This window comes from Siniperca chuatsi, linkage group LG10 (assembly GCF_020085105.1).
Source record: "Siniperca chuatsi isolate FFG_IHB_CAS linkage group LG10, ASM2008510v1, whole genome shotgun sequence".
NCBI classification, from domain to species: Eukaryota; Metazoa; Chordata; class Actinopteri; order Centrarchiformes; family Sinipercidae; genus Siniperca; species Siniperca chuatsi.
The window spans coordinates 6070439-6098176 of NC_058051.1; the positions used below are offsets into that span (position 1 = coordinate 6070439).

General features: G+C 39.3%; 2 protein-coding genes and 1 long non-coding RNA gene across 6 annotated transcripts in view; 2 read left to right on the forward strand and 1 right to left on the reverse strand.

Annotated features, from left to right (window-relative positions):
- Positions 1-8740, forward strand: part of ptpn11b (protein tyrosine phosphatase non-receptor type 11b) — a 50005-nt gene extending 41265 nt beyond the window's left edge. For all 4 annotated transcript variants that reach the window (XM_044210927.1, XM_044210928.1, XM_044210929.1 and 1 more), the window contains exons 12-16: positions 2891-2958; positions 3064-3215; positions 3461-3561; positions 3686-3812; positions 5451-8740. In XM_044210927.1, the coding sequence (XP_044066862.1) occupies positions 2891-2958; positions 3064-3215; positions 3461-3561; positions 3686-3770 (406 nt within the window). In that variant the 3' untranslated portion in view covers positions 3771-3812; positions 5451-8740. The remainder of the gene's footprint in view (positions 1-2890; positions 2959-3063; positions 3216-3460; positions 3562-3685; positions 3813-5450) is intronic.
- Positions 7474-16245, reverse strand: LOC122882942 (RING finger protein 223). The gene is made up of 2 exons (XM_044210931.1): positions 15914-16245; positions 7474-11768 (listed from the first exon to the last, which is right to left on the reverse strand). Exon 2 carries the CDS (start codon positions 11672-11674, stop codon positions 10979-10981), a length of 696 nt encoding a protein of 231 aa, XP_044066866.1. The 5' UTR covers positions 11675-11768; positions 15914-16245; the 3' UTR covers positions 7474-10978.
- A 407-nt stretch (positions 16246-16652) lies between these two features.
- Positions 16653-27572, forward strand: LOC122882947. Its single transcript, XR_006379500.1, has 2 exons — positions 16653-17193; positions 24784-27572. It is a non-coding gene; the product is annotated as an uncharacterized LOC122882947 (long non-coding RNA).
- The last annotated feature ends 166 nt before the right edge of the window (positions 27573-27738 follow it).

The following is a 27738-nucleotide window of genomic DNA, read 5'->3' on the forward strand; positions in this document are numbered from 1 at the left end:
CCACAGTCAGCAAGCTGTTAATCTGTAGCTATCATCCTAAAAAAGAATGCTCTTCTTAACATTACACAGAGTTTTAAATGAAAAGGTACAACTATCTGATAGGTTTCTACAGAGGTGGGGAGGAGCTGTGGTTTAGACTTAGCTCTCCCTTCGGTGGTGCACAGGCTGGTCCCAGCCTCTTGGCACACGATTCCACCCTTCGTGTGTAGACAGCACCCTAGTGGAGGAATCCTACACTTCCTCTGTTTTTAAGTTGCTAAAGTCTCTGCTTCGTTCCCCACAACTGATACTTCTCCTCTCATGGTCATTACAATACATACTGTCCTCAGTACATGATGTTTTTTCTGATATCCCTGTTTCTTTGTATAAATGTAAGCCTGTTTGCAACAGCTAATCAACTTTTCCCTGCAGTCAGCAAGTCTGCAAGACAACACTTTGAATTGTTAAACCTCATGCCCTGTGTGTGTGTGTGTGTGTATATGTGTAAAAAAGTTTCAACATGGTATTAATATAATAGGCAAGCAACCTTCATTAAAAATTTTAATTCTCACAGTATGGAATGCCATTTTATTCGATATTAAATAAATAAATAAATACATAAACAAACACATAAATAAATAAATATGGCTATGAAATAAATCCTGAAATAAATATATGAGGCATTAAAAATATAAATAAATGTAAATATATAAATTAATCAATATAGTTCAGTCCATAAATATATAGGTTTTTATTTCAAAAGGGCGTTTTTTAAAGGACTACTTTTATTTATTTCAGGGGACTTTTATTTCATAATGCCACATTTATTTATTTCATGGGACTTTTATTTCATAATGTCACATTCATTTATTTCATGTGAGTTTTATTTCATAATGTCACATTTATTGCCATCTGTTATATTTAAATTAAGGGGGCATAGTTATTTCACAGAGCAGCAAGCCTCACACAGCCTCGTGAGACGGCATGACAGGGAATACAGTGCTGAGGTGTTTTTTTTTTTGCTGACTCTTGGCATCCTGCCTCAACTATCGATGATTTATGGAGTTTCCCGCTATACAGGTAGCTTTACTTGTTGCTAAAGTAACTGCAGCTGCCATTAGCTAGATAGCTGTCCTATTAACGTTAGCTGACTCTGCCTGGACTGGGACCTCGGATCACCGGGGGAGTGTTGGCGTTTACACTTCTAGCACAGGAGCTTTGGACCGCCAAAACCGAGTTTTGCAGCACAGCTAACTGAGCTAACTAAAGCAGCGCCAGCTACCGTTGGCAGTTGACATTACTCTAGTAACAGGTAAAGCTATCTTTCCATCAGTAAACTCACAGAGAGTTGAGGCAGAGCAGGGTGCCAGTAGCCAAACCTGGCAAGAAAACCACCTGGTACTTAGCTACTGTATGATTCCCTGTCTTGTTGTCAAACTACAAACTGGCCTCCATCTTCTCTGAGGCTGTGTCAGGTCTTGCTGCTCTGTGAGATAACCACGCCCCATTCATTTGAATAGATGGAAATAAATGTGGCATAATGAAATAAAACTCCCATGAAATAAATAAATGTGGCATTATAAAATAAGAATAACATGAAATAAATAAATGTGGCATTATGAAATAAAAGTCCCATGAAATAAATAAATAACAACAATAATAATAATAATAGTTTTATTTGTATAGCACTTTTCAATACAGATAAAGTGCTTTACAACAATCAATATAATATACACAAACAAATTAAAATAAAAGATAAAATAAAAATAGGTATCACGCAATAAAAGCTTTTTTATTATCACGGCAGCGGCGGATGGCCGCCCACCATTGAGTCTGGTTCTGTCCAAGGTTTCTGCCTGTTAAAAGGAAGTTTTTTCTTGTCACTGTCGCCAAATGCTTGCTCATGGTGGGATTTGTTGGGTTTCTGTAATTAATATTATAAAGAGTACGGTCTAGACCTGCTCTATAGGAAAAGCGCAATGAGATAACTTCTGTTATGAATTGGCGCTATATAAATAAAATTGAATTGAATTGAATTAAAATGTGTTATTAGAAGTGAGATAAAACAGGGGACTGACTCTGCAAGCCTGATCTCCTCTGGCAGATTGCTCCAGAGTGTAGGGGCCCTGACAGCAAAGTCCCAGTCTCCTTTGGTTTTCAGCTTAGACCTTGGAATGGCTAGCAACTACTTAACAGAGGATCTCAGTCTGCGTCCTGGCTTGTATGGGGTGAAAAAGCTCAGAAATGTAGGGAGAGGCCAGCCCATGCATGGCCTTAAAAGTAATTAAAATAATTTTAAAATCAGTCCTAAAATCCTAAACTTTAGATATTATCTATTTTATGTTGACTGTCAGGACTAATCACTTCTTTTTTTGTGTTTTTATTGAGATATTTATTTTACAGCGGACAGGTGACTCTAAAACATGTTGATATCAAATGAATGTTTTAGATTTGTCCTTTTGGTGTGCCATATATTTTACCATACCAAGCCACCCCAACATGTACTACAAGCATGATGACCAGAAGACATCTGACTCATTAACTTCACTCATCAGTTAGCTGCTGATAAATTAATCTTGTTATTGTGGGGAAAATAATATTGAGTTGAGCTGAGTTCTCTTGGAGATCTAACAGCATTTTATATGTGACACAACAACAAATTCAAGTAACTTTATTGCTGCTGGCAAATGAAAACCTATAATTCATAACCTTAGACTTTCATGTTACTTCCATTGTCATGTATGGGTTGAGAAAACTCTTCAGCACCTTTCATAACTGACTGGATAAAATCAAATATGCTCTTAAATACATGTCTTATTTTTCACCATGACATTGATGCTTAATTTGAGCTTGAATTCTTCACGTGAAGTAATTACACATGGTTTGACTTTTCACTCTGTTGTCCCCGCAGTGCAGGCATCGGCAGGACAGGCACCATTATCGTCATTGACATCCTTATTGACATTATTAACCGTCAAGGTGGGAGACTCATATATGAAACTGACACTGGACTTTTTTATTTTAAAATCTTTGTACGGCATCTCTGCTAATTTCTGGATGTGTGTGTACATGTGTGTGTTCTAGGTCTAGATTGTGACATCGACATCCCTAAGACCATCCAGAGGGTACGGCAGCAGAGGTCGGGCATGGTGCAGACAGAGGCTCAGTATAAGTTCATCTACATGGCTGTGCAGCAGTACATAGACACGGCTCAGAAGAGACTGGAGGAGGAGCAGGTACTCCACTACACAAGAAGTCAAAACTACAGTGGCTTCCAAAAGAAATTAAAATACATCACATGACACTATTTGATACAGTAGTGAAGGCTTTAAAATATTTATGTAAGACGTGTTTGAGCTCACAGTCTGAAGGCCTGTACTGAGTTAAATTCAGGTCTTAGACACAGGACAGTTTTGAGATCTTTGTAGAGGATCTTGTCCTCTAAACTGAATCTGCCTCTTGTCATGTTGTCACATTGCAGAGGAATAAGATGAAGGAGAGGGAATATTCCAATATCAAATATCCCCAGATGACCAACTCGAGGTCTAAACCCAACATGGCATCCTCACGCTCTTCTTCTGTGTAAGTGTAATATACCTTGATGGTAAAGTGGCAGTCGACGTGATTATTAAACATGATCACAGAACCATCGCAGAAACTTTACAGTTGTTTTGTCAGTGAAAATTTTCTCTGTGTGCTATTATAGGATGACAAATGATTCGTCGAGTGTGTACGAGAACATAAACTTTAAAAGCCCTCAGACGTCTTTTAGCAGTAACACCAGGAGGTAAAACCATCGCTGTAGACCTCCACATCGCTCTGTCTGCCTCTCTGTAAGTACTTCATGCATTTCACTTTGTGCTGTGGCAAAATAATTCAGACACTTTTGTTTAAAACTAGCACTTGTTTTGGCATTTTTATCCTGAAAAAGTGAACAAATATGCCAGAGCATCACCCCACTTGCTGGAGAAACCTTTTTTATTGTAGCACTTTGTAAAAGGTCTGCATTACATTGGATGTGGTCAGGGGAAAATAAACAAGAGTGTTGTTGGTGTTATATGTTGGATGTAGCTTTTGTTGGAAAAATTCGATTTAGCTCTAATTTAAAGGTTCCTTGTGGAGTTTTTTTGATGAATGGGTCCTCGTTTTGTTTATCTCGTGAACAGTGAATGAATTTAGCATACTTTGTTAAAGGAGCTGTAAGCAACATGAACTGCCACTAAATGTCGCACTAGAGTACCAGCATCTCAGACCAAAACAAATGGGCACTACGGCGCACCAGACTCCATTTGGAAAATCAGTAATTTTACCTCACAAATCATCGTAAAACACACTTCATTCAAACTGGACAGAAACAAAATAAAACTCACCAAAACCGTCTCTGTTAGTCTTTCCAACAATCACCAACTCTGGTTTGGTCGAAATAAATCCTTAATTCACTGTGTTAGATGAGAAAAAAAACGGCTCTCCTTACAGACGAACAGTTTCAAATGAGGGACTCGCGTGCACTAACATGCACGCACGGCCGGTGCGGCTTTATAAACAAAGCACAGCTCCGATAACAACACAGGCAGAGGGGGTGTGATGTCACCCACTATAGCAAATAGTTGTATGCTGCTATATTAATGTTCAGAATCTCATTTACAGAACCTTTAAAAAAATAATGTAATGTAATGTTCTTTTGTGTTTTATAATACTCAAATTATAGCACCTACGAGTATAGATCAGATCAGAGTTCCTCTGTATGTCTTTCATGGTTAGAACTTTCAAGTAAAACCTCTTTTTATTTATTTGAACTCTCAGTGTCTAATTTTGATGGGGACTTTGACTTTTCTTTGAGGCCTGTTTAAATGTGTAAGTGTATAATTCAATGTTCTATATGCCACACAGTGTCCCTTTGTATGTAATGTACCTGTTCCAGTCCTGCATTTTGAAAAAAATGTTTTTTAACTACAAATGTTGTACATCCGAATACAGAAGTGAAAAAAGACAACTTGTACAGCTAATTTTTAAGGCAGATTTACTCAGCATGGAGCATTTTCTGGCTGTTAGTTCTCTCAGACATCTCTTTTATAGAGCACGACAGATAAATCGTCCACACCAACATTAGCTTAAAGCAGACACATCAGTATCGGTTTGTTGGCCAATAAGTAACAAGAAATTGCAGCCCAGAAATTAAGTTTAAACCTGACATGCAAAGGTATTATAATTGCAATAAAGGTTGTTGAATTTCTGACTGATTGTAAACACTTCCAATCATAAAATCATTTAAAATCCAAACACACATGGACACATTGGTGTATGTGCTCCATCTCTCCCTGTCTAGATAACCTGGCATGTGTAGTGTATGCTGAGTAAATGCTGCTTTTAGCTCCATATCACGAATTACGTCAGATCCTAGTGTTTATGATTCAAAGTGACACCAACCATTAACTCCACTTCTCTGCCCTGTCTGTTTGTGTTTGCTTCAGTTTCAGCAGAGGTGTTGCTTTGTCAGCGCCTGAAAATTTCTTGGGGGAGGAGGGAGTGTGTTGCTCTGACTAAACCCCACATCAGTGGACCCTGCCTGGGCTGAAGGGGGCAAACTGACCCCTCTCCTGCTGCCGTTCTGCTGGACCTCTCTGTCTGGAGTCAAACCTTACCCTCCATTGAGAGGACTCTACAGCATAGTGCTCTCGCTCAGGGCCCTTGTCCTCCCCCCTTTCTCCCCCCACCGCTCCAGCTTCTCCCTCTCTTAACAACGCAAGTGCCTTGTCACAGGATGTGTCTGTAATCTTGCCCCCCCAAATCGTTACATCAACAACATTAAATACTTTTACAACTCTACTGCCACCACTTTCCAAACCCTGGAAACCGGGGCTGATGAAAGAAACAGATATTAAACATGGAGTCTGCCCCAGCCTGAACTGAAGAGAACTGTACGGGACCCAAGAAGAGGTCAAAGCTAAGCTGTTTGCCAGAAATCACTCTATTCGCTATCCCTCTTTCTCTGTCTTTGCTGGTTGTCATTTGAACTCGAACCTAAGACTGTTTTTGTGGCGTTCTGTCTCTCCAGCTGTTACGTAGCTTGCTACAGGAACCTGAGGCACAGGGAGGGCAAGTAAGCCTCTTTTTTTCCCCAATTTATTTTTTTTTGATGTATTAATTTCGGGTGTAAAAGTGGAATCTTTTAATTAATTTTTTTTTTTGTTTTGAAGATATGACTGAGTTGTACAGTATGTAACCTCCTGTGCTGTTGCAAATGCAAATCAGCTGTTCTGTTGTACTTTAACAGATTTGTAGGCCATTTTTACTTATTACTTATGGTTACTGGGACATACACATCAGTCCTGTCTGTCATCTGAACATGGCCTCTAGCTGACCCCACTTTGAATACAAACTCATTCATGAAAATTGTGGGTCTGTCCTTTTAATGAGCTTTTTTTCATTATTTCTTTTTAAAAAAAAGGATTATTTTTGGGGGCTTTTTGCCTTTATTTGATAGGGACAGGTGGGGGTGGGGGGGTGACAGGCAGCAACGGGCCATGGGTTGGATTCGAACTCAGGCTGCTGCGATAAGGATTCAGCCTTGTACATAGGGTGCGCTCTTCCAGGTGAGCCGGGGCGCCCCATGTTTTCATTATTTGTTGGTGTTTTGGTAGGTATATATATATATATTTGAGCATTGTCGTGGAACAGATCATGTTTAAGCACAATTGTCTAAGCAGCACCCCAAGCACAAATTTTGATTCACTGGTAGAGTATAATAGTTAATAGGTGGTTGGAGTTGAGCTTGGCTGACCGCCGTCTCTCAGCTTTGTTTGACTGGCTGTACTCGTTAATCAGCAGGTCTGATGCGGTTCAACATCTGCCGTCGCAGATCGTCACAAGCAGACAAGGGAAAGGGGGCGATTACAGTGGGCCAGATGGCCATCTGCCTGAGATTGAAGAATAGATTTGTCTCCAAAAAGTAATTTAGAAGATGGCCATAATCCAGGCTTGATGATAGCAGGGTGAGTACACCGACGTCATTGATGTGATAAGGAAGACGGTGGTGCCGCAGAGCACTGAGCCCTCTGCGCTGTCTGGCAGATTGTTTCACTATTTTTAGCCTCCAGGATCAGCACCAAAATATCCTACTCAAATACAAGTGCAGATACATTGGTGAAATCTGAGCTAGCTCATTTAAAGTGTTATGGCTTAATGGTCCTAAAGACCGTAAAAAACGATGTCTCTCAATAGGAAGATGTCATGAAAATGTTTGTTCAGTCTACCTTTTTTTAATTTTAAGTCATCAAAGTAAACCATGAATGAGCGGCACTTGTTGGTGGTGTTGACGCTCAGACCATTCCTCTCTCTCCACCAACAGAGATGTTCAACTAACCAGGTCAAGGACACTCACAGGCTGGACTCACCTTGTTTTCTTCAGTCATGAATTGGCTAGTTTCTGCATTTCATGATGTAATATTCAGCTAAGTGTAATCCAAATGTACTGGAATAATAGTATTTCTTTCCTTTGGGGGGCTGCAGGGGGGCTGGAGCCAATCCCAGCTTACACTGAGTATAGCTAATGGATGGATGGATGGTAATAGTACTCAGTCATTGCACTGAAATAAACTATAATTTGATACTGTTGACCTTGTGGGGGATATTGAAATATAGTAACAGTGTAACCTGCAGCAGCCATATCGTCTTGTTTGACAACAGAGGTCTTTTAAAGGCTTACAAGAGCACAGAGTCATTTTATTAAGGTCTCAATACATCAGTTGAAGCTTTGTCTGTCTAGTGATTTCAGTCACTTGTCTGTCAGAGTGGAGAGTTTTCCTGGTATAAATTGTTGCCTATGTATTTTTATGGTTGATTCTTTATGTGAATAAAAGCTATGTTTCATGAAATGAGTGGCCCTGTGTCAGTGAAGGCCCATGTCTGTTAGAAATATGCTGCACCACTTGATGTACTTCAGTTATATTCAAACAATGAAGGTGTTTGAATCCCTCTGGTTTTTCCTTTTGTTCTTTCCCCATCTGAACTGTGATCCATGTCCGATGAATGAGAAACGACTTTTGTGGTTTTGTTTCGGTGTTTCTGAACTATCTTGCGCTATGGATAATTTTGATTTTTATTGTATTTCACTTTGCCTCTATGGGTCAAAATTTTTTATGATATGGTGAAACATCAATACTTGAAAGTGTGAAACTGCTGAATCTTTGGCCTAAGGCTGTGCGTGGATGTCCATTGGCTGTGGAAGTATTTTTGTAGTGCATCCGTTTTGTTGTTTTATTGTTGTTGTTGATGTTTCATTTTGCTGATATGTTTCAAATTGTATTTCTAATTGATTATTTTATCCACTCTTGTATTTTGTATTGTGTCTGAATTATTATTATTATTATTATTATTATTGTTACTATTATTATTGGTGTAATTTCACCATCGATAAGTAAATTCTGGCTCTGAGTTGAACCAGTATGCAGGTATGCAGTAGTAACACAGTATTTTCTTTCTGCTTGTCCTCTTACATTTACTTGAACATGATGTCGATTTCTTTTTGTTCTGATTCCTTGTTCCTCTGTTGGTCACAGTATGAAGTGAGTAGTGGTGGTATACTGAGTGCTCCCATGTTGTACAGTGGAGGCTCTTCCCTTTCCCTTTCCTCTTCTTGCACTGGCTCTGCCCAGACGCCTTTTTGCTGTATAGGCTACAAATGCAATGAGCTGCCAGAAATGGCATCTAAATTGTTTATTATCATATAGTTTAATAAAAATCTATGATGGCACTATGTAAAGTTAAAGTTTCTGTTGTTTTTGCTTGTGAATCTGGAGCAGTTTTTCTACTGGGGGAAGGAGCTGGAGAATCTCTTCAATGCTATTTTTGGGAAAGGTTCCTGGAAAAATTGCCCCGAAGTGAAAGAAAGATTGGTGTAACAAGCAAGCTTTCTGTATCTTGGATTGTTATGCCTCCAGGTACAATCCCTGTAGAAGAGAAGCAGCAGAGAACACGGTGTGTTATGAAACAGTGTTTGTGTTAGACCCTGCTGTGGCTCTCCATCTTATTCACTCTGGTTGTCTCTTCAATTGCAAAAGTGCTCTACCGCATGAACTGCATGATGACCGAGAATATTGCTCAATGAACACGACTTAACTAATATTAATATTGAAAGCAAGGCAGGAAACGCATTCCAGAAAAACACAGATTTCACCAGTAATGACAGATTATTTCATGGTTGAAGTAGCCTTTAGAAATTGTGCTTTATAATAAATGACAAAGTAAAACGAGGGAACAAGCATAATGAGTTTGAAATTTGTGCTGTTCTGTTATTTTCAGCATTTTTACAAATGTGCTGCATGAAGTGTTGGTTAAAACAGTTTTATGTAGCCGCTATCCACAAGGAAGCAGGCTGTTCATTCTGCTTTATTGGGGAGAAGAAAAAAACGTAACACACCGACAACTTCATAATAGGCTTCATTTTTGAAGATGTGTAGTTTAAATGCCCTAGAGAAAAATGAAGCCAACTAATAGGAAGCTTTTAAAAACATTTTTTAAATACAATATTTATTATTGTCTTCTTTTTTACCTTTATTCATTTAGGGGGGAATATCATTAAGTAATTTTCCAGCCACGACTGAGTCTTTTTTTCCCCTGCATCTATGGGTTAGCCATGTTTACTGGCAGTTTAAATGGTGCTCGAGGAAGTTGCACTTTTATTATGGCCACTCCTAAATGAATGTTAGAATTTAACATTAACCTCTTATCAACCATGTGTCACAAGTGAGTTTCTCGGAAAACCCCACAACTTTTCCATTATCTGACTCACCTAATCCAAGACAACTTCCTGTCGAGACGAAGTAGGGCTTGACTTTGATAGTCTTTGATATGTGTTGAAGGTTCAGCTAGGGAGGAAATGACTAACAGCGGCCAGTGAATGGCTCGAATGTTTTGCAAATCGACTCTGAAACTAATACTTAATTTGCATTCAAGCATGTCAGGAGCGGTGTTGTTTTAGGGGAATTTACTACACCTGATGTTCAGACTAAACCACCAACTGATGCTGCAGTAAATTTAGTTTTTAAGCCGTAGAGAAAATACATGGACATGATAAACCACAATCAAATGATATCAATCTTAATAATGAGGCTGTCATACACAAATGTTTCATTGGTTCTCAGAAACATGATCTAAGCTAATACCTCACTTTTTTATTATAGTTCTGTAAACAAGAACATATCAAAACACACAAATCAAATGTACAATATATAAAGTTTGAGTTCTTAATTGGCACATTGGGATTACATTCATTTTCTTTTGGGACAGACCTTTGTTTGTTGCTAATAACTTGACTCTTTGTTGTTCTTTACCCAACCGGATATTTGCAAACAAAGTTCTCTGTTATCTGATACTCAATCAAGTGTCCAAATATAACAACGAATTCCATCAAACCAGTTAGACCGAAAATTCTTATCTAATTTCAAACTACAGGTGTTGATTAAAGTGCAAAAATTTGGCTTCTGTGAATGTTTTTGTGTCCCATGATTTGAGGGAAAGTGCCTGTCATCATCTCCCTCCACGTTTGGGTGTCGTTACAAGCTTGTATGAACAGTTTAGTAATGTACTACTGCTAATGTAGAGCTGTTGAAAAGAATCAATTCCAGCTTTGTAGAGTTGTAGCCGCTATGTGTAGAATTTGTATGCGATTACAATTTAAAAAATCAAGTAATTCAAATTAGTCTGATAGCATATGAGACAATAACACAGCCCTTTCATCTCTGTCCCCTGGTGCGTTCTGCCACAGTGTCTTTTTTGAAACCACCACTGGGAGACAGTCATCATGGCTTTAACACCTGTGGTTCCATTGTAGATTAAAAATCTGAGGTGTTAACAGTTGTGCGTAGCAATAACAATGTGCATTCACCAAAAGTGCAATTATGCACAAAAACATTACAATGTCAAATATTTAAATATAATTACTAATGTGTCATTTACAATATTATGTACAGTTACAGTGAAGTCCATTCAGTCTAGAAGTTTACTCTGTCAGACCAGTTGATCTGGTGAGCGGGCTGAAAGTAGTGGTAGTAGTTGTGATGGTAGTGGGGTGGATGGGTGCTCGCGTACAGCGCATGTTCCCATTGCTGAATGCACACTGCAGTGGCCACAACACGACGACAACAAGCAGCACCATGAGCACGATGAACAGCACCATCCTCTTCCAGTCTGCCAGCCGGTCCAGCAGGCCAAAAGTCCGGGGCTGCGTCTGGATCGGAATGTCCACTGTCTTGCTGGCCCCAATGTCAATGCAGATGCAGAAGGCCGTGGGACCGTCAGGGCCGCCCGAGCCAGCGTTGTGCCTGGAGCTTTTGTAACACAGCTTCTCCCCGTCCAGCCACACCGGCTCCTCTTGCTGCTGGTGGCTGGGCAGCTTGCAGAGGACCTCGTGGCTGGTGGTCAGGGCCGGGGGCCCCTCCTCGGGCAGTGTGGTGGGGTGACGGCAGAAGGGGCAAGAGAGGCTGCCGCCGTTACCGTCCTGGTCAGCCAGCGAGACTGCCATGAGGCGGGAGAGGCACTCCAGGCAGAAGGTGTGGGTGCACTCCAGCAGCTTGGGTGTTTTGAAGACATTGTCGTAGGTATTGTAGCAGATGGAGCACTCCGGTTGGCTCATGACCTTCTTTTGCAGCTCTCCAGCAGTGTCCTGCATGTGCCAAATCTGCGGAGACTGTTCCATCTTCAGAAATATAAGTCTACCCTCTCCTTTGTCTCCTTTGGATTCTCCGGCCTTTTCTTTCCTCTTCTTGGTCTGTCCTTAACTTCCAGATTATCTTAAAAGAGAGTGAATGAAAAGTAGAGATTAGTTTTCATATTTCATATGGTATCTTGCTGCTGGCATCATGAAAACTGTGCAAGCAAGTGCATTTTTTTCAGTCATGTACAACCATAATCCCAACAGGATCCAGGATCAGTGCACATTTTATACAGCCCAGTTGAATGCTGAACTTTGAGCTATTTTCACCCACACGCAGAGCACACAATATTACAAAGTTGACAGGATTTTGGTCTGTCAATGAGTAATTCAATCACGGGTGTGATGCAAAATGGGTCAAATGTGTTGAGCGATATTGTGGATTTACTGAAGCAATAGCAACAAGTACAAACAAATGAGTCAGTTAGGTTCCATGCCAGCGCAAGAATGGAAATGTTCACTCCCATATGTAGTCTGGAGGCAAGACTGATACAGAGTTGCAGGTACAGAGTGAGTGTTATTGTTTAGATGGACACAGTGTTCTTAAGGGAACACAATAAAATATTTTCAAATCACGACTAAATTTTAATCAGGACTCAGGACAAGACAAGCCATATTTTAAATTATAAAAATTATAAATCTCCACTGACCCTGTTGCTAACAACTAACAAATTGACCCCTGAGACTAAGTAAAACTGATCCAGCACAGACTCTGGAAACCAGTACAGTAAAATATGTTTATGTAATTAAGACAGATAGTACCAGAATATCCTAAACACCCATGTAGCTCAGATAAGAGCTTATCTATGTTACTGCATGGAGTTTACATGCCACAGCTTGCTTGTGCTTTTTTACAAGTATTCAAAAGACTTGAGTATTTTACATTTTTCTGGGCAGTTTGCATTTAATGGTAGCCAGCGTAGCATGCAAATGTACACCAGCTGGTACAGGGAATCCTTGGGCCCTTCTTGCATCAAGCAGCCGATGAAAGATTGTTACAGTATGTGGCCCTACCTGAGACAGCATCAGGGACACACACAGGCTGCTTTGTTAATGTTACTTTTTGAGCATGTGTGTTCAAATCTGTATCAGGACAGCACAGTACAGGACTCTACAGAAGCTAACAGACCAGGTTTTGGGTCAATGTAGGTCACATGGACCAGGTTTGAATAGTGTAAAGTCTGCAGAACTCTGGGCTTTGAGGACCACATTAATGCTCTCTTCTGAGTCTGCTCTCCTTGTCTCATTTGGGTTTTTTTTAGGACGATAAGAATATTACGTTAATAACCTGCCTGCTGGTGTTGTGTATTAGGTATTAAAGGCCCCTAATGTGAAGGAGACTGTGTGTGTTTGTGTGTTAGGGATGAAGGATGGTCAGAGCACAGGTGTTCTCCTGTCTGTGCCCTCAGGGCTGGTCCTGCCCCAGTACTCCCATCTACACAAAGTCCCTGCTTGTTCTCTGTCTAATCGCTCCATCTGCCCTTGAAATTCTTGCATCGCCAACTCTCTCTCTTCAACTCTACAGAATTCAAACATGCTTTAGTGGGATGAGGACAGATTTTTCTGTATAATTACACCTGTCTTATCAGTTTAAACCCCCCCAATCACTGACCGGGACTCAGTTTCCTTATTGCTCAAATTGAAATTCTGTTATTGGGCGTGGTCGTTTGCTGGAGCTCCTGTACAAAAGTGTATCCAGATAAAATTTAACTCACCATGACAGACTGTTTTTATTAACCCCGCCTCACCAACCACTAAGAAGAAAATACCTGTATGAGAGTGCAGCTAACAGAAAAATTCAAGGAAGTCCTTCAAACATTCAAATATTTATGCAGTTGCTTCTTATTTTCAAATGAGGCTGCACCACAGTCGGCCACAGCTAACATTGGCTTTGGCTCTCTACCACTATGCTGTTATCATTTTTACTGTTAGCATATTCATACTATTGGCATAGTGTTGGCCTTTACACAAAGTGTTCATTCACACTCATATTAGGTTAATCACTATATGTTTCACATCATTCATGGGTCATAGAGATCAAGCTCAAGGTCAAAGGAGAAGCAGTTTTCAAAAGCCTCAGGCTATGTTGCCGGTAGTACGAGCAAGTAAACAGCAACCAACCGAGCGCCAAATAGTCTCATATTGTTAAAAGCCAATGAGGTAGCAGTTTTGGTGGTGGCCTCAGGCTGTACTTCTCCTAATGATTCCTTGAACAGTCCTCAACAGAACTCCAGGCTTGAACACTCATCAAAAAGATTCCAATACATTTACAGCATCTCAAGGGCACTTCAGAGGTGGTAATGACAGAGGAGCAAGCTCTGCTTTTTCACTTTCCCCGCTCAGATTTATCCTGCCGGTCCAGAGTACTGAATGGACAACCTTACGGTCACAAGCTCGCTTCTCTAACCTTTAGGCCACCACTGCCCCAAAGGTTTACAGCGTAATGAAAAAAAAAACAACAAGATTAAATTTGAACGTGTCAGGTCTATCAAATCCCACGCCACACCTGCTTAGCTGTGTGCTTGATGTAACCTCTCCTGTGTGAGATCTACAGTAAATGTGTCCCCAGTAGATCTCCATTTCTAGTGCTTTGGTAACACATTCAGCTTCTATCTTAGCTAAAGGTTCACAGTTTTTAATCTGCTGGCTGGTCAGAAGGAATGCACAGAGTACATTCACAGCTCTAAATTCCTGCCGATCTTATTAACAAATGCAAAAATATGCTGTTTAGATCATGATCTGATCTTTTACACATTCCAGACACAGGTGAGACTGCACTTGGAACAAGTTATGAAATTATATTCTTGCATTGGTGAAATATATCCCTTAGTTCTCAGAAAATTAAGGAATGGATGGTCTAGATGTGAGACTCATATTGGTGGTGAAGAGATGTCTGCTGTAAACAGAATCTGGTGACAAATCTAGTTTCAGACTCTTAAAGTGAGACTAAGTACATTTTTAAAGAAGGAATGACTCATTCTTTCTTTTACTAATTGCAATTAATTAAACGCACCCCTGCTCCAATCAATACACTCAGGGGGTGGCTAATGTTGGCTCATGTTAGTAAACTTTAGCTTGATTCAGTTTTCTTTACTTGTGCTACTGTTACATTATGTTTTAGCATTTATCATTATCCAGTAATTATCACATGTAGCCACAGTGGGCACTATTAGTCTAAAGTTACATAGTCTCGATTTATGGTGGAGGTCTAACTGCCCTTCTACTGCCTATTTTCACAAAAACAGACTGCTTTGAATCGAGATGTAAAAATCAGCTGTCCAGAGTCAAGGTTGAGGTAAGGCAATCAGTATAGCTTTGGGGCCAAACTGAATGGTCGTATACTCTACAGCAGAGTCAAATATTAACTCACACTAAGTCGTTGCTGAACCCAAAATATCAACTTCAAACATGGGGGACGTCCCTTTATTGTCTTTGTACAGAATTCTGCTTTGAGCTCAATTCCTCATCGCTATCAGCAGCACGTGTTTTTCTTACCTGCCCCACTGACCCATTAGTATACAAATATCACAGCTTGTCGGTCACAAGGCCTAATTTGTGTTTTGTTCTTTTCTAGCTTCGTGTCAATTAAAATGCTGTCGTTTTCTTTTTTCAACCCCTTTGTGTCAGGTTCAGCTGTGTGTATCTTCAGCTGGATGTTCAGCGCAACCATCATCCCAAATGCTGCCCTACCTGTTCTCAGTTTGAAAAGTAAATAAAACCTGATCTACCTGCCGTTTGAACGGGGGTTGGGTGAACATGAGGCTGACTGAGGCAAAAACAGCATGTAGGTCTACACATGACACATGTGTAAAAACATCAGACAATGCAGGAAACATTACACAGACACTTGAGAATCTAACTTGAGAATAACTGAATACATGAAATATGACTACTGACTGATGCAGCTGCCACTGGGGTTTTGTTATCCACCTTGTGACGGATGTAATCTACCTGCACCCTCAAATTTATTTGCAAATGAATTAAAGATTAATCCAAAGGTCTGGATTTACATTTTATTGGTTTTTGGATTTTCTCTTCACTCACAGTACTGCAGTTCTTAAAAAGAGTCATTCATATATATGGTCTTATTAATTGCATATGCATGAAAACAATAGTTACAGTGAAACAGTTTTTAAAGTCTTGCATTATATCAACAGCAAGCCACAAACTGGTATAAATAGCACAAAGATTTAAGGCAACGTTTAGAGCAAAGGTTCAGTTTACCTGTTAACTGAAAAAGATGTCAGATGATCCTCTTTTTCTCTCTCTGGACCGGGCTCAGCTCACTCCCTTTGCACTTGAAAATGCATTTTTCTGGAGTCAAAGTGACTTCTAAGATCCCAGCAGGGACTTTTAAGTGCGTCTCTTCCCAGGCTAAGGTCCTCCTCTGTGCTGGTCTGAATACCCTGCTGGAGTCACAGGTGTGTGTGTGTGTGTGTGTAAGCAGGTGTGTGCTCAGAGGCTGTGTAATAGCTTGCTGTGTCAGTGTCAGCTCTGGGTCCTCCTTCCTCTGCGTCTGTTGGCTGGTATCACCAGCCCTGCTCTGTCAGCTCCCTTTTAAGCACTTTATGCAAATTGTTTTAGACAGTGTCTCGGCCTTGAGGTGGTGTCTGGAGGTGGGGAGGAGGAGAAGGAGGAGGAGGGGGCGGACGACGCCCCAAGAATTCAAGGAGAGAAATACACATTCATGCCCTCTTTAGCACCCCTCCCTGTCTTTTTCTATGTTGATATCTTTCTCTTTTTCCTCCTCACCTCTATCTACCGGTCTTCACTGTCTCCCCACCCTCACAGAAATGCACAAGTAATGCAAATACCCCTCACCTCCAGCCCAATATACAAACACATAATAAATCCTTCAACTGACAACTGTATTTCCTTTCTTGTCAACAATATCTTATGTATGCACTCTTAAAAAACTCCCAGAATGACAAAATGCAAACTGAATGAGACAGCACTGGACATAAAACACAAAAGACACACAAACTACACAGCTTTTGCATCAGCCAGTATGCCTAAGCTGGACAATACATATAAAGGATTCATTTCCATTTAGTCAGTGATAAGGTAACAGGTGGAGATAGAGGACTATCTTCCCACCCGAGCACCACTCTATGTGAATAGCCTGTTGTTCTACTTCCTTACTGACATATAGTGTTGCATTAGAAAAGAGCATTTTCTTCAAATCTGCATTTCAAAGACTTTTATGTACATTAATTCAATATTTAATTCAAGAAATAAACATAAAAGTAACAAATGTACTTCCACCAGGAAGAGGCTCCTGCTCGTTTAGATGACTTAATGGCTCTGGGCCATTAGCAATAGCATGTCTCTGTAATAACAGTTGCCTAACTGACTTGGTTATTTAGTAACCCAAACACAAATACTGCCGTATCATATCAGCAAAGTAATTTATTGGGCAGTGAGTTGAGTGCTTTGAGGAAGAGAAAGGTACACAATCAAAAGCTGTTTTATTCCCCTTCCTGGAATCCATGAACTTGGCTACGGTAAGTTATCTTGTGAGATGGAAGGTTGGGTGAAGCTTCTGCTAAGGTTGGGGAGAGATACACATGAGCATGTGTGTGCAGGCAGGCTATAAAATGACACAATGTTGACTGTCTCTCCACTCGGCCAGACATTTACTCCAACACTAGAGAGCACAGATGATATTTTCAACCTCTGTTGCCAAACCACCAAGGGCAAAACCTGTGCTCTTGCTTTCTTTCAGGGTAAAACATACAATGTTACGTCTGGGACAGCTGGTAGGAATGGGCAGTAGGGTGCGTGTACACTGGTTTGATATTGGCTTTAATATCTAGGAGGGTTTAGTCAGTATTGTCCACCTCTTATATGATGTTTTTTGATTGATCACAATTTCAAGAACTGATCAGTACCATTCTAGCTGTCTGTGGGACTAACATGGCTGAGGACTCTTAGTCGTGCTATATGATTACCACCTCAAGTTTCAGTGGAGAGTTAAGTGTCCCATAACAGAACAAATTCTTTCCATAGGCGTTTCCAACCAACAGGAATGAAAACACAAAATATTGTAATGTTTCAGATTTTTGCCCTTGCAGTTGCAAGCTTGGATGGTTTGGAGCAAGAGGATGAATGTTTTTTTGTGATCCCTTGACCATTCCTCCCCAGAGAATGAACCCTTTCCATTTCGGACATTATAAGCTTTTTTCTTGCATCTGGTAAAAGTGTCAAGTTTTTTACACAATAAGTTGAAAATTATTAGTTAGCTTTTCATCAACCTTGCTCTGAAGCATCCTTATGATTTTAGCTAGTCTCTGACTTTTTCTCCAGCATCGACCTGAGGGCAAACGTTTTTTAGCCTATGTTTTAGGCATTTGTGCCTTAATTTGAGTACAGTAGATAATTTGACAGGAAATGTGATGGCAAAAAGAAAGGTGAATAACCTGCAGCTGGTGTGAGTATGAGTCTTTGACCACTATGACACCATGAAGCCCTAAACTTGACATTTATCGGGAAGGGTTTTGAAATAGTAAAATCATCATAAATCCTACAACAGTATCGATCATAATTTGCAATAATCTTAAATTTCGATGTCCTTTTCAGTAGATTCTCAAAATCTCATTGGTATTTGGTATTTGTTCACATTTGTGTTTAATAATAGATTATATAGAACATTTTAAATTTACATGCTGAAAATGTGAACATAGAGAAGGCAATTTCTGAAGAAATTGCGGTGTGAATGCTGGATGTTGAAAAGCTGACGCTAAATTGAAATGATGGCTTTAAAAGAATAATACCAATAATACATGAAAGATGTGGAACATTATAAGGTCTGAAAGGAGTTTTTTCGCAGAAAGGATCAACAAGTACACGAGTTGAAAAATGCATAAAAAAGTGTAGGAAGGAATTTGAATAGTTCGGAAAATGGAAATGGGTGGAAGGATGCAAAATATCGTGTAAGCTATAGGAGCTAAACTGCATTACTTGACTGATGGCTGGGAGCTAATCTGCATCTCTGGATTAACTTTGTATGAAAAAGCAGCTGAAGAAGTATGAATAATGGCTGGGCACTAAACTGCATTGCTTCACTAATGGCTGGGAGATAAAACTGCATTGCTGGCTTAAGTTTGCATGAAGAAGTAAGTGAAGGACTATGAAGACGTGGAAACATGGGAAGGGTCTAATTAGTATATTTAGGATTCAAAAGTTGAATAAACCTCATATTGCCTTAAAAGATATAAAACATTTCAAGGTCTGAATGGAGTTTCTATCTGAAAGTATAAATGAGCAGATAAGATTGAAAATGCTTGAAAAAGTCCTGCTTCTAGCTCAAAGACTGTAACTCTTTTTGCCTAAGTTAAAATACGGTAAGAAAGAGGAGACCCTGCCGAAGGGGCGACCGGCACAAACTTTCCTATGTTTTGATGTATAAATAATGTATGTGGAGTGAAAACTGTAGGAGTGAGAGCAAGTTTAAGAGAAGATTTTTAGATAAATTTACTGCTCCTTTGCACTGTAATAATAATAGTAATAAAACTGTATTTATAGAGCACTTATCAAAACAAAGTACAAAGTGCTTCACAACAAGTGAAATAAAATACCACAGTGAATGATGAAATATAAAGAAATAAAATACACAAAAGCAATAAAATAAACAGCCAGTTCAGATAAAATCAGGATATGCTTTCAGATAAAAATGCGTTTTGAGACGAGAGTTAAAAGAAGACACTTACTCAGACAACTAAATTTCTTCAGGCAAGTTGTTCCAGAGCCTCGGGGCCTTGATGGCAAAATCTCTGTCCCCCTTAGTTTTCATCCTGGACTCAGGAACAGACAAAAGACCCCTGCCCGAAGATCTCAAACTATGTGAAGGTTCATAAGGGATTACAAGGTCTAAAATATAGTCTGGAGCCAGGCCATGAAGAGCCTTAAAAGTAATCAACAAGATCTTAAAATCAATCCTAAAACAAACAGGGAGCCAGTGTAAAGAGGCTAAACCAGGTGTGATGTGGTCGTACCTCTTGGTCCTGGTTAAAAGCCTAGCAGCTGAGTTTTGTACAGTCTGCAGTCGTGTCAAAGTTTTTTGATTAAGACAAGTGAACAGGCTGTTACAATAATCGAAGCGTGAGGAGATAAAAGCATGCACAACAGTTTCTGCATCAGTACTGTAGCGCTGAACTTGCCGCCCCACACACACTAATTCAAAAATCTCAGAAGGTCTGAAAATTGCATGAATTTTGAACTGCGACTGTGTAAAACGCACGAAAGCTATGAAAAAGTTGAGTTAATCTGAGGAAGTCCCAAGGGTTGTGAACGTTTTAAATGTTGAGTGGAGTTTCTATATGTGTTTGAATGAGAGGAAAGAGGTTGAAGATGATGATAACTTTACTTCAAACAAAGTTGAATATTCTGAATACTTCTAATGGGATTTGAAAAGTTATTTATTGAAAAAATACCAAGAATGTATGGAAGATGTGGGCCACAGCTGAAAGTATGAATGAGCAGTTAAGAGTTGAAAAAGTGGGTAAATGTGGACATTTTGATTAGCATTTTCTGGAAAATCTGGAATATTTTGGAAAGTATGAAAGGTATGAATGAGAAATAGCCAGCATGTCCTAATTGAGCTGAATGTTACGATGTTTTAATGAAGTCTCTACGTTGAAAAATGTGGGAGGAGTTAAGTGCCAAAAAAGAATAATAAAGAATTTTTTTGCGGAGAAGAACATATGTTGTGAATGCTTTCAGCAATCACACCACCAAGGGAACATGACAATCAGTATGCAATGCTTAGATACTGAGTACACAGTGATAATGCATGAAACATTAAAGCTAGCTGTAATGTAACCTGTTGGACATGTTAGCCGATATAGGGCTTCTGGGGAGGTGAAACCAGACATCTCAAGGTGCTTTTCTACTTTCCAACACCCATTTGCTCTACACCTCAACAACTACCAGCAGCACTACGTCAGTTTTTCCAAAACCTCTTTAGTCTTCATGTGGATGGAAGAATGGGTTCCTGGAGCAAGCACCCAGCATGTCTACACTTTCCGTCTGCATTCTCTCTTTACTGTCAACAAGTGAGGTGCCAGAGCTGATAGAAGGTCTCTGTTGAACTTATATAAAAAGCCCACATCCAATATATGCTAAAGGTGAGATGTGGAAATGCATGTTAACAGAACAAAGGGGAAAGAGTCTAGTTTTGGGGTAAATGGGATATTTTTGACTAAAATTTAAGAGCTTAGGGCTACAAATACTGCAAATGCTGTGATATTTGCACAAATATATGTGTAATCTCTCATTTGTAGTGTATAGTTCAGCCTCGCTATGTGAGATGTAGACTCTAAAAAACCACAATGCTAATAAATTGTACTACAAGCACAGACTGTATATTAGGTTTTGGTCCGGTCACCTACTGTATTTCTTAGATATCTAGGACAGAGGTCATATCTAGGTCTGACAGGTGAGGTTCAGAAGGACTTCAAAACAAAGCAGGTAAACACAAGAAATATTGGTCAGCTTATGAGGGTCTATTTTACAGTTTACTGTAAGCCAGTTTAGGTAATCAACTTATCTTTATGGGCCATGACTGCAAAACAGTCACGTTCTTCTTCAATTAATCTTTGCCTCTGCGGCTCTTACTGTAGACTCTCTGTGCTTTTTCTTGCCAAGTCATTTATTGAGGAAGAGGAAAGTATATTCTCCTATTATTCATATTGCTCCTTATCAAGGTCACATTATCATTAAGAAATTATCTACATAGGATCTACATGGCTTTCTTAGAAATTAAGATGAGTTAAAGCAGGTTGCAGACCTCTCACTGCTTTCCAAAAGGTTTCCAAAAGGTTATCACCGTTCTAAGAATAGCTTTCCAAACAAGGGTCCTACTTTTGAACTCACCTCAAGCAATATTTCTGTTTGGTGTGAGATTAGCATTTTCCAACACACTGACCTTCACTGTCAACATGCATTTATTATGGTTATATTTATGTGGCGTCTATTTTATGCATCATTGCATACAGGGAAAATTACTGTTGGAAAATGATGACATAAAAAACACCTGTTGTCACACACTCTGTTACTCACCATGAATGTAAATATATTGGATGCAGCTTATCATTTTGGGGTGACAGTTAAAGTAAGTAAGTAGTAATAAAGTCAACTGCATTTAAATAGATACAAATGCATGAAAAGCAGTAAAGGTTTTGGTTTGTACACAATCACATTTTTTTTTTACTCCAAACACTTTTACATTTTGCCTGAAACTCTTCTTATAATTAATATTTACTCAAAATGATAGGTTCTGTTCTTTATCTACTTAATATTACATTATTTTGATGCATATTGTAATTCTACTACTGATACTTCTGTCTACTCTGTACATACAGCACTAATGTCTGTCTGTCAGTCCTGGATGTGGAATCCCCCCCCTTTTTTTTTTCAATGAAAAGGTTTTTTTGTTGAGTTTTTCTCTATCCAAGTTGAGGGTCTAAGAATAGTATGTGTTGTTCAGATTGTACAGCCCGCTGAGGCAAATGTGTTACTGATTTTAAACCTGCAGGGAGATCCAACAAACAGGGCCTGGTCAGAGGACCTACAGTTAAGCGCACTGTACTGTACTGTACTGTAGGTGGGTGTCTGTCCATGCAGAACTCTGTTGTGAATTCCCTCTGTGTTGCCCACCGAACTCTGCTCCCCAGAGGGCCAAGAGACAATTCATGCCCAGCATGACTCCCCTGATTAGATTAAGTGACTTTTCAGGTGTGCTCTGACTGACCAAGTTCTCAGTCAATGTGTCTCCAGTCCCAGCTCCTTCATGAATCACTTACAGTGTGAGTTTTCCTTCTTTATTGTTGATTTGTTATTGCTTATTTGAATTCTGCTTTGGTTGATGTGCAGTTGATCACATTTCTGTCACGGCTCCGGTCGTGACGCCGGGTTTTCTAGCGTTCTCCTGTGTCTTTCCCTTGTCTCCTCCTCCCCTGTGTGTGTGTGTGTGTGTGATTGTGTGATCGCCAGATTGTCCCGTGTAACTCCATGGTAGACTCCAGTGCCAGTGTCTTCGCCCAGCCATCTCCAACACGCCACCTCAGCTCCTCTCCTGCCATACTCCACCTCTCCTGCCTGCCTGCCTGCCTGCCTGCCTTCCTCAGCCCTGCTATTCCACTCCAGTTTAACATCATTTGTTCATTAAAACCCTTACTAACTGAACTCTCTGTCCCTGGGTCTGCTTCTGGATCCGCTAAAAACAAAAACCTGACAATTTCCATCTTATTTATTGATAGTTTGCCTTATTGTAGTGATGATTAATTACTGTAGGTTATTTGTTTGTTTGATTATTATAAATAAACCATAAATTGAGTTCATTGGAGACAGAAAATGGCCAATGAATTGCATTTTCCTCTCAAGCAGTCCACTGTTTGTTTTTCGGCATCCATTCAAACAATTGTTCAAAATCTAGATGTAGAAGATGTAGAAATGGATTGACAGCAGTCCAAGTGGGATGAAACAGACATATGAATAATCAGTGGTGATTAGAGAAGTACTCATATCCTCCTTACTTAAGGTAAAAGTACCAATACATACATACCATTATATCTGACATTATTAGTTTGTTAATACTGATGCAACAATGTATAGTTGAATTTGTTGCAGCTAATCAAGGTGGAGCTAGTTTTAACTACTTTGTCTGCAGTTAGGTAGATCAGTCCAGCAGTTCTCAAAATGGAGGTTGGGCCCCCTCCAGTGGTCACAAACTAAATCTGAAAGGTCATGAGATCACTTAAAGGAGCTGTAAACGATATAGAGTGTTGCAGGGATGACGTATTTTTGTAGGCTAATCCGGAAGTTATCATTGCTCCGGTTCCCTCGACAAAAAGCCAATGGGATCTTTCCACTGGATTTTGGATGATTTCAGAAAATAAGCTCTGTGACACTTACACATTTTGTTCACCAAGATAATCTTCACAAATGAACATCACTTTTATGATTTTTGAAGCGTAAAAAAAAAATAATAATTTTACCTCACAGACCATCATTCGAACTTGACAGAAACAAAATAAAACTCACCAAAACAGACTTTGTTAGTCTGTCCACTGTTCCAACAATCACCAACTCTGGTTTGGTCGAAATAAATCCTTAATTCACCGCGTTAGATGAGAAAAGAACTCGCCGTTATGTCGCTCTCCTCACAGACAAACAGACTCACATGCACTAACATGCACGCGTGGCCGGTGCAGCTGTATAAACAAAGCACAGAGGCACAACACAACGTCACTCTCTGCTCAGGACGCCATTACTCCACTATATCTTTACATGGCAAATAGTTGCTATGTTAATGTTCAGAATATCATGCAGTACTGTTTAAGTACAGAGCAAATATACTTAGTTAGGTTCCACCACTGTGAATAATCATCACATCTGTCAAAAAACAATGTAATTCTCTGGATTTCTGTGAAAAGGAACAAGTCACAGTTTTGGGTCTTGTCAATGTTAAATAACATGTCACAATAAGTCCTGGTCGGCACTGTGAATGTAACAGTGTAAGTAGCGTGTCCACAGGGAGTTTCTGCCACAAAAATGTGAACTGGTCGGATTCGGTGAGCACGACAGAACCAAACTCTGAGGCCTGATACTGCATAAGAACAAGCACTAAAACAAACGTAATTGTACTGCAAATACTTTAGAAGTGACATGTTGACATTATAGTCCAGCTCCATTTTTTTTTTTATTTGGTAGATAAAAAAATATTTTACGCAAACCTGTTTTTTAATTTATTGGCCTTGATATGAGTTGCTCTAAGTCTATCATCAGAACTTGTGTAATTTATCATATCTGTCTTAAAGGTAGGCTACAGTCATTTATCGAGGGAAGTGAAATGAAATTGTTTGTCTTTAAACAGTAGACCTTGGCAGATAGAAAATGTGCGTACATTTGCATCGGCACGGAAAAAAGTAAAACAAAACTGTTTATATGTGATATAATGTGTTGTTTTTTTCCACTCCAAAAGCTGAAAATGATTAGTTTGTTCAGTTAAACTAAACTTTATAATTTATGTTTATGGTTGAACCTATTTTTTATTTTTATTTGGATACACTGTTGATGAATTATATGCAATGCAGGAAAATGAGGCTGAAGAACTGGAGCAGGCAACCATGGCGATCTTTATCACTGGGAAAGAGGATCCTTTCCATCCACCCAAAGACATTAAGATAGTCATCGAAGGAAGAGAGGTCCTGAACGAGTTGCCCTCGGTTGCAACAGCTTTTGCCATGTTCTCCGGGCTCATATACACACTCAACCTAAAACATCCAAAAAAACTGCAATACACCTTTGAATTTGTGCCTATCCTGATGGAACTTGATGGAAAAAAGATGACCCTAAAAGTTAGTAGACTGAGCACACACTTGCACTGACTTGCTTGATTCTGTTTTCCCATTGGTGCTCACATTTTATTGTGTTTCTACAACCAACAATTTGGACCCTTTATAAGAGGCTGGTGTTTGGAGGTTGCACTTCCATGACTGCATTTTCACTGCTGTTTTTGCAAACATGTATGCCCAACATCAATAGTCTTGTCTCTGGTGTCCATCTTTTATAAATTTGAAATTTATAAGATGTGCAATATTGTTATAATAACATGTAATTCTATTTTAGGGTGTTAAGAGGAAATGTGTTTTGTCAGAAAAACTAACCTAATTAAGTGTTACTACTAATTTGTGATGTCATCACGTCACAGTTTGAATTAATCACTCATTCATTCATTCACAAATTTGTGGGCTCAAAGAATTTATCCATTACATCCAAATAAGTTGTATTTAAAGATTAACTAAACACATGGTTCTTTTGCTGCCTTTTTAAAAAAAAAAGTTGAACCAACTGAGGCCTCTGTGACATTCACAGTCTGGCGATATTCTATATTTTTGTTATTGTCTACAAATCCCATGAAAAGACCAAAACCAACAATTTGTCTCAATATTTTCCAACCTCTCCAGCCTGTCTGTAGCTCTCAGCCACAAGCCCATTGGTTCCTTCTGAAGATGTAAATCTTAAAATATATAAATAAATAAAAAGGCTAAATAATTTATTGTGAATTTGTTGGGGACTATTTTTAGCAGCAGATGAATCCACTTTCACAAGACTTATCCTTAAACAGTCTTAGTCTTAGCATCATTGATATGTGATTCTATGCAGTGTACCCTGTGGGAACTCAAGTTCATACTGTACAATTTAAAACTCTGATCTTGGTATACAGTCTTTAACACCTAAAATCAGACTCTATGAAATTAAAGGTTAAATAAACAGTTAATAATAGTAATAATTATCTTCCCTCTAACAGTTGTTATTGACTGACTTCCACTACTTGTCCAAAATACAACAGATATTTAAAATCTAGGCGCAATCATATGTAAATACGAAACATATTATATCTGAAATGCTGATGATGATGCGTTGAAACAGAAAAATTCCAGGTAGACTTTCACTGCAAACTCAAAAAACTCAACTCTGCTTGTCCCATTTCTGTCAGTGGAAGCACATGCAGACAGTGCCCCCATGTGGTCATGGTGGTGACATAATTGTATGCCGTTGCTTGGATGGTCTTTTACACCATTAAATGGCACATAGTAATTGAGAAAATTAAAGAAAAATTATTGACCTGAAATATGCCTCTCAGGCTGAGCTTACCCCTGTGTACCATTCCAACAAGCTCCATCAATCAAATGTTTGTATTTTGGTTGGAGCTGGTAGGTTTAGGGCCATGTTTGGGGTTGGGATCTAAGTTTAGGAGGTGGGAGATGTGTGCAGCCAGAGAGGAAGTTGTGCCTGAGAGGCTCAGCAGAGGGCAAACAATTTCCCCCTTGGAAAAACCTGTTCTGCCAGAATCCTTCTTCCCTACTCTCTCAGGGTGTGTCATTCAATCAATACAACAGTCCTCTGGTTTGACTCTTCTGTACAGACATTATTTTCAAACTAACTTATTTAGGTGACTCCTTTTTTGGTTTCAGGCCCCAATTGGACATAATGTGCGAGGTGAGGTCAGATGTACATGAGAGGTATTTTACATAATGTGCTGGTAAATGTAAATCATGGAGTTAATTTGCAATGCAGTGAACATCATGCAAAGGGAGTTCTTTTCTGGATTTTTTTTTTTTTTTTAAGTTTAAGAATGGTGCCTTAAGTGGAAAAAGAAGATTGGAAATTGTAATAAAGTGTCATCATAGGTGGCTTAAAAGAGCAAATGATTTTTACCTCCTGCTAAATTACATTTTTTCTAGCCAGTGCCATACAAAAACAAACATTTTTACTTGCTTTTAATACGCGGAAGGAGTTGAGACGATCCTGCATAAAGTTCAGTTTGATTTAAACATATCAGGACTATGTTTTTTCAGTCTGTTTCAATGTGAACATAAGTGCAGGCTTGTATTTTTTAAATGTAAATTCAAGATTGCAAATATTTACTATTTTACTGGACCAAGTAGACACTCTGTACTTAGTACTCAAAGTAATATGGAGTCATTTCTCTATAAAAAGACTAAAAACACATACAGGAGTCAATGTGACTTTAACACAATAGTCAGGTGCCCATATGAACACTGAAACAGGTTTTGCTGCAATCATTCCTCCTATTCATACTGGCTGTAAAGAGATCGCTTCCTCATGCTTTTCCAGTGTATGATGGGGGACAAATCCACTGGATTTGATTAACTCAGCCTGCTGAAGCCTCATTAACTTCAGATAAACTTTTGAATACATTTTTGCACAGGATTTTGTCCCCAAGCTCTTACACTGAAAGTACATTAAACATCTCTTAATGGCCAGTATGAACAGGAGCATTACCTCTTCAGTGTTCATGTGGGCACCTGACTATTGTTTTAAGACAGACTTGAAATTTGATCCTATCCTGTTTTTCCCCCCCAATACAATTGGTCCAGACCCTTTGGGACACCCTGATATTGAAAAACCATGGAAACAATATATAATAGTTCTTACTCAGATATACCCTCAATTTAAAGCAGGCACTTTTTTTAATAGTATAGAATATAGAGCAATACGGCCTCCCATACAAATGCTTAATC